The sequence below is a fragment of the Manduca sexta genome, chromosome 6 (assembly GCF_014839805.1).
Source record: "Manduca sexta isolate Smith_Timp_Sample1 chromosome 6, JHU_Msex_v1.0, whole genome shotgun sequence".
NCBI classification, from domain to species: domain Eukaryota; kingdom Metazoa; phylum Arthropoda; class Insecta; order Lepidoptera; family Sphingidae; genus Manduca; species Manduca sexta.
This window is the reverse complement of record NC_051120.1, coordinates 7,337,699-7,345,262: the sequence shown is the minus strand read 5'-3', so window position 1 is coordinate 7,345,262 and position 7,564 is coordinate 7,337,699. Positions and strand designations below refer to the sequence as shown.

Below are 7,564 nucleotides of genomic sequence, written 5' to 3'. Positions count from 1 at the left end.
TTTATATAATTTTTGGTTTTGAACTCATCGTAAACTTCGTTCGTATTCGTGTAATATAAAATTATGAACAAACTTTACGAGTGCTGTCGACGTTAAAATTCAAATTTGATACATATTTCGGCTAGTAATTTTACACATTAAATTATTTTAAAACCTTTAAATTTGATTGTTCGCTACTGTGACTTTAATACGAAATCTACACTTAAATTTACATAAGTAAGTACCTTGATAGATGTTATGATATAATTAATTATTTTTTATTAAAAAGAAAGCATTTTTATTATATTATAAGCAACTTATTGTATGAGCTTTCACTGCCTTCGCCCACTTTTCCTTTAGGTAAATATCTACATACCTACCATTCAGAATTTTTACTTTAACCGTCATAGTGGCCTATATAAGTGTGTTGGATTTCAGGATCAACCTGTTCATATCCGGTCTCGAATACGCCGGTAGGTATAATTATATCAGCTTGTGTCGACTTGCGATGGATAATTATTGTCATCTTCGTCAGTCGAAAATATCGAACACGTACTAACCGTATTAGTAACAAATTTCAGTCGTCTTTCGCCAGTAATTTTTATTTGATAATATGTTCATCATAATTATTTATTGGCAATAACATCTTTACCAATTTAATTTGGTTCGTGACACGTTTAGTCGAACCACTGGAGATTGCAGCAATCAAAGAGAATATAATCACTAAGTTTTGCAGCAATTTGCCTCAATGATTGAGTATTGACATGTAAAGCATAATTCACAAATCGAATAAAAAATTACTATTCATTCGAGTTGATCGATCATATTATTATACCAATTCAGTCATATCTCTATTTTCTATACCACTCAAGACATAACCTATAATATTATTTACTCTATGGACACAACCTCAAATTTATAAATAAAAGATTTTTTATTCGCTATTTTTACATGATAAATGTCACAATTTTTAATAAAACAATCGTCTTAAAAATGAATATCTTGTAATTGTTAAGTTATCAAGAACATATTTAATGATTCAAATATGGCAGTAACTTTAAGACCTAGGAATTTACATCGAACCTTTTATGCAATTGCGCGACATTACAGTGAAGAAAAATCTATTTACCAGAAACATGAAGAAGGTGAAAAGCCGCGAATGGTCTATGGTAAGCCATACCCTGACTGGCGTAAACCCTGGATAAGCAGAGATGGAGAATGGAGAAGTAAACTCTCCGTCTTTGTAGAGAAAAATCCAAACCCAGATTTCCTGTATGCATTATCACAATTACCTAATATAACAATAGAACAAATTAAAGAATGGTGGGGAAATTTAAAAACAATTCAAGAGATTGAAAATCAGAAATTTTTGCCCAAAAGAGTTGCAGTCCTCGGGCCAAATTTAGGAGCATTACACTTCTTCACTTACCGGCAAGCAGCTGTCAGGTTGGTTTATATAAATGTTGATTTATTCTATTGATGTCCTTGCCTATATCTTATTAGTACTAAATATGTGAAAATATATAAAAAAAAGTTGTTTACTAAATTACAAAATTGATGTTCTTGACAATTGATAGCATTAATCTAAATATAAATAAAAATTTAAATTAGCTAAATTTTATTAAATATAAAAATTCTAAATCAGTTAAGTTGTCTCTGATATTAGTATGTTTAAACAAACAAGAGAATACGTCTCTCACTTTTCTAAAATGATGTGTATTCTTTGTACATTATCATTTGCTTTAATGTAAAGGAAAACATTATGGACACACCTACATACTTGAGAAGGTCTCTATAGGAATTTTGAGGGTGTGTGAAGTCTATCAATTCAGACTAGGCCAGCATAGTGGACTAAGGGTTAATCCCTGTAAGTTGTAGAGCCCGTGACCAGCAGTCAGACAGTATATTATACAGGGCTTTCATTATAAGCAAACAAACTCTTCAGCTTTATATTAGTATTGACTATAATGAAATATCATCAAAACCATAAACCTATGTGGTAACTGCATAATTATGGCAACCAAAATTGTTTTTTCAATTTTACTCTTTCAAACTAAATCCCTTTCTTTTTTCCAGGTTAAAGGACAAAAGGGAATGGATAATGGGGGACATGACAACTCTAAACTTGCCGCAGCAGTACGAAGATGGCTACTTTGTAGAAGCTGTCGACTGCACAAACTTCCACCATGGCGGTATCAGATATGAAGGACTGCAGAATCTATCAAACCTGAATTTCTTAAAATGGCTATGTTTAAAAAATAATAAATATATTGATGTTTGGTGTCTCGATAGAATAGCAGGGCAGAACGGCAAAAGCTTAGAGTACCTTGACATAAGAGGATGTAATTTAACTCTTAGCTGTGTTGTTGCATTGGCTCGAATGCAGGCGCTAAAATATCTAGTTATCACAGATCCAGGTGATGATGTGGAGTTACAAGCAGCTTTATCTTTATTGGAGGCTGATAAGCCTAATTTGTTAATAAAAGCCGAACCTAAAGAAGAAGAAGTACAAGATAGCAAGTAATTTAGTTGTTGTTAGTAGTTAATAAATTATTTTGTTGCACATTGTTTACTGTTTTTTATTTTTAATTGTATTTGAACTGACTGCCTTGGTGGTGTAGTTTTACCGCGTGTGCGGTAAGGCACTGCTCTGAGATCCTGAGTTCGAATCCCGGGTTGGGCAAAGTGATATTCGAGTTTTTCTGCTCAGTATCAACCCGGAGGGTGGAATTTGTGCCCGATATGGCGAACACACTTAGCGAAAAGTAGGTGCCCTGGTCGCGCCTCTGCACACTCCTTCGGGTATAACGGCATGATATTATGTGTGTGTGTAAATTGCAATTTATAATCTCCATTTAAGCAATAATAATTTTTAAACTGGATAAAGAAAATGCCAATAACATGCAATGGATTTACAGCTGTATTTCATGTAGCTTTAATATCTGGAGTTAAAAAGGTTTTAAAAATAAAATACAATAATGTTTTCGAGGTTTTTTATGTTTTAACATAAGTTCGTACAATGATCCAATATGCTTGAACAAACTGTCCATATTGCTATGGTTTTCACTAAATAACTGCACACAATAATTTTGTTTTCTTGTTGACTGAATACATTGTCTAAGATAAGATGACAATCCTTGGTCCTTTAGTTGGAGTCAAAAACATTCAAAAAATCCCATCGTGTAAATGTATTTACTGTCTCAGTTAGTTTCCATTTTGTTTTTCTAATTCAATCTAATATACATTAAATTGAACACTTAAACCTAAATAAATCGTCTAAACAAGATATTTACATGATATCATTTCGACTAAATAATTAGACTAATGCCTTATGTAGAAGAAATAAATAAACAATATGAAATGCTCATTCAAAATGTCCTTTTGAAATAATTGCTAATGTTTCTTAAAATATATCATTATAACTTGTTATATGCAACAAAGTTAATTCAGTCTAATAAATAACTGCCTATTCGCCCTGTTCTTTTATTGACTGACAAAGCCTAGGTTGGAAAATAAGACTCAATGAAGGCGATGCAAGTCGATCGACATAAGACAAAAGTGCGCAAATACTAAGATTTGAAAGTCAATAAGGCACTAGTAATACGCAGTTCCTCATCATTAAGATTTGTTTCATATTTGTAATTAATACATAACACCCAAGTCATTCACACAAAACTCAACGTGTTTATCGTAAAAGAACTATCAACAAGAGGCAAACACAGTGATGGACAGTTAAAAAACAAATTGAAACATTTAGTACAAACTATCACAATCATAAACCATGAAACAAAACGCGCTTTTTATTTTTATAATCATTGTTAGTCATTGCAACAGTATGTGTAAATAATATTACATATCGTACGCGAAACAAGTACGTTGTCACACACCTACGGACAGTGAAATACTTTTTGAATATGCATTTAAAATTTTATATATTTGTATATAATTGAAACAATACCTACTCTTACATAACACGGGATTCAACTAAATCATTTTAAATCTCTCCAATCGATATCGAGAATACCAATAACTAAGTACAACACCAACTTTATAACTCGATAGATAAAAAATAGGTTATACCACTTTTTATAACATACCAAAGGCCCACAAATAAGTGTATAGTACAACTGATGCACTTCACGTAAACTATTTACACCCAAAGCAAAAGTGTATAACTTATTTTTTACTAAAGTAATATAAAGATATCACCACCATATTTTATAGATTCTCAATGATTTAGTTAATCCTTTGAATCTAATTAAAAATGTATGAAAACGTACCCGCAGCGTCAACCTCAGTGCACGTTATAATTAAAATTCGTGTGATACATTCAATATGCATTATATATATAAACAATTATATATTTGTGGCAACAATGTAGTGTTGTACAAGGGACATTAACAAACGGGTATTATTTATTAGTCAATTAGTTTTAAATTGATTCATATGCCATAGAGAAATGTGACTACGATTTCTATGGATGAAAATAAGCCTGATAATATCACTATTCGACTATTGTATGATACGATAATTTTACAGAACTCTCGGAAATATCGTGGAGTAGAAAAGTGGGGGTCAAAAGTTAAAACTTCGTCAGTTACACTACAAATTCAGTAACATTGGGGTTTATAGACGGCGCCAGACTCGGCTCCAGAACGATACTAGAAGGAAAATAATGTAATGCGTGTATATTATGACTAACTGGTAACAACAGTTCTATATTCGTATGAGTGTTATAACATATGTGAATATGTTCAATTGACTACGCGGGGTGACGCACCAAATTGTGAAAATTTGAACGTTTATACTTGATACACTGTAACAAGAGTATTATTTGTATATATGCGCACACGCAGGTAAAGTTTCAGATTTTGGCATCGCCACCCATACGCGATTACCGAGATATATATATTTAACAGTGCGAAAATATTTCTTATACTTATATTATGTAATAAATTCTTTTCTTCCGGACTCCTAAAGCAATTATCTAACACTATAACGCCGAAGAGATCATTTAAAAAATACAATTTTGATATACATAACATTTGTATTGGCCGAAATTTCACATGTATAAATTATATATTTATCTTTTCATTTTTATCTATAATAATTAGCATTATCTAAATAAAACCCTAATCACTTTGAGAGCCGGCAATACTTAGCACTAATATAGAAATATAATTCTAATATTTACACAATGAGATTATAATATATATTGATTTAGCTAATGTCGTTATTAATTTGAGCTGGTTCTGAAAATCACTGCCGATGATATTTTAGAAATGACCACTACTCCGCTTACATATAGAAGAAAACGTTTATGTCTCGCTATGTATTTGTTTATTAATTTATTTATAGAAATTTCTACATTTCGTGTAATCATTAATATTATTCAATCGTAGATGGCATTCAAAACTACTAAAAACTGCATTCTCAGTGAATCGCTATACACATTAAAAAACAATTAAATAAGTAGATACTCCTTAGAATAAAAAAATGAAAAAGAATTTAAAACACATGGAAGACCAACATCACAACATAAATAGAAAACGATACAAAATAATTAAATATATAAATAATAAAAGAAACGCACCATATCTTATCGCATACTTGTCGTCATATGATGAACATTCATTCTCTAGTACACACATACTTAGATGACATTGGAAACCGAGTTCATTAATTATAAAACCCAGTCACAGTAAAGCGATGTCTAATCGATTACTATCGATTAACAATCGGTGTTACAATCAGCAATATCGATAAGCGCGTAGTGTTCCAAACGTCGCTTTTTGTGTAGGGTTTATCGAATCCGGTTAACTTTGATTATCATTATAAATGCATATATTAACATCTAACCATCATACTTCGACCGTATTCGACACAAAATATTGCTTTACCACGGCTACAACTCGTACCAGCAATTAATGTTAAACTCGCTGTTACACATTAAAATGTAAATGTTTAACAATGTAAGCTACCACAATATGTCCTCAGTCAATACATTTTCTAAATATATAGTCATAAAACTAAAAACCTGTTCCACTTGCAGTATTAATAAACGAATCGATATAAACTAATATTGCAACTTATAAAAAAAATAGTTTATCGATAATCGATACATCAAGTTATCAACAATTGTTTCAAAATCAATAGTTTTTAAACAACTAAATACCAATACGATCCTTCCAGTGAAGTTTTATTCTTCTATAAATTTTGAATAATACTCACCTAGTATTAAAAATAAAACAAAAAGCCGCTTAAAATTTCAAACAATTTCTACATGTGGAATGATTACTTGCAAGTGGAAAAGTGCAGATATTCATAAAAAATAAAATAATCTAAACAATACACAAACACGCATCGTCGAAAAGTATCTTAAAATACAGATATACAAATAAAAATGTATTGAGATCGTGCCCATAATGCCAGATTACAGTGAAGTAAACACAATCGTATCATTCGCGATCGTTCGATAACAATTTCGTTAATTAAGCGAATATTTGGGCGTTATAATAACATCAAAGTGGAATTTTTCTAAGACACATCACATGTTCTTATAATTTCAAACTAAAATCTGCAACCTTTCAATTCAAAATTTGATCATAATTTTGTTAAGATGACCGAGAGTATGAAATAATCGAAGTTTCAAGAATTAATCACATCAACGCCAATACTCAACATACTAAAACGTTATTCATAGTTTTTTGTATTTTTTGTCGTTTTATACCTTAATTAAAATATTATATACATATCATTTGGATAACAATGGAATACTGCAAAATGTCACTGCAGTAGTCCATAAATGCGACGGAGCATTTGTTACTTTTTCTTTTACAATAACACCATCGATAAAAACAAGTCGCGATACACGCGTGAGCATCTTCATCGATATCGATAGATATATTTTCAAAATCAGACCTGGATTGCTTTTTGTGCACAGAATATAATTAATTTGAGAATGACTTTTTTAATATTCAACTTGTAAAAACACGTCAACAGATCTTTAAGAGATCGAAATATAACAATAAGTGCACCAAGTCTGACAAAAGCTACGAAGACCGTGCCGACACAAATTGAACAAGATCTTACAGTTAGAGCTTATTATCGATACATTTAACATCGATAAAAACATTCATCACAACTCGACGTGACGGAAACAGACAAACATACCCAACTACACAAACATTGTAACTTTCTTAAAAATCTTCAAATATCAATGAGTTAACAAAAAATATATGAAAGCTACAATATTTTGTCGATGATGATAATATTGCGTACATTGTAATGGGCGTATGGGGTGGCGTTATAACGGCGTACGTTGAGCGTTCATTCTTGCACCACGATTGATATGGTGTACCCGAAGCGCTAACTGGCCGTCGACGTCGGCTGCAGGGACGCGGACACTATCGGTGAGTTCACGTCTATAATGTTACAAAGAATTTAAATAAGACATTTTTTTTTTGTTAAAGTAAAGAATATTATTTTCAAATCCTCAAATTGGGCACAACAGGTTGTCTCATTAAATAAAATATCACAATATCCTAAGAGACTTTCTAAATAAGTTCAATTATTGAATGTCTTT

At 31.3% G+C, this 7,564-nt stretch overlaps 2 protein-coding genes across 4 annotated transcripts in view; one reads left to right on the top strand and one right to left on the bottom strand.

The window, feature by feature from the left end:
- Window positions 1-865: 865 nt before the first annotated feature.
- Window positions 866-2,547, top strand: LOC115442191. Its single transcript, XM_030167196.2, has 2 exons — window positions 866-1,425; window positions 2,056-2,547. Exons 1-2 carry the CDS (start codon window positions 1,025-1,027, stop codon window positions 2,501-2,503), a joined length of 849 nt encoding a protein of 282 aa, XP_030023056.1. The 5' UTR covers window positions 866-1,024; the 3' UTR covers window positions 2,504-2,547.
- A 410-nt stretch (window positions 2,548-2,957) lies between these two features.
- LOC115442199 overlaps window positions 2,958-7,564 on the bottom strand; it is a 48,863-nt gene continuing 44,256 nt past the window's right edge. For all 3 annotated transcript variants that reach the window (XM_037446053.1, XM_037446042.1, XM_037446048.1), the window contains exon 30: window positions 2,958-7,403. In XM_037446053.1, coding sequence (XP_037301950.1) covers window positions 7,348-7,403 — 56 coding nt within the window. In that variant the 3' untranslated portion in view covers window positions 2,958-7,347. The remainder of the gene's footprint in view (window positions 7,404-7,564) is intronic.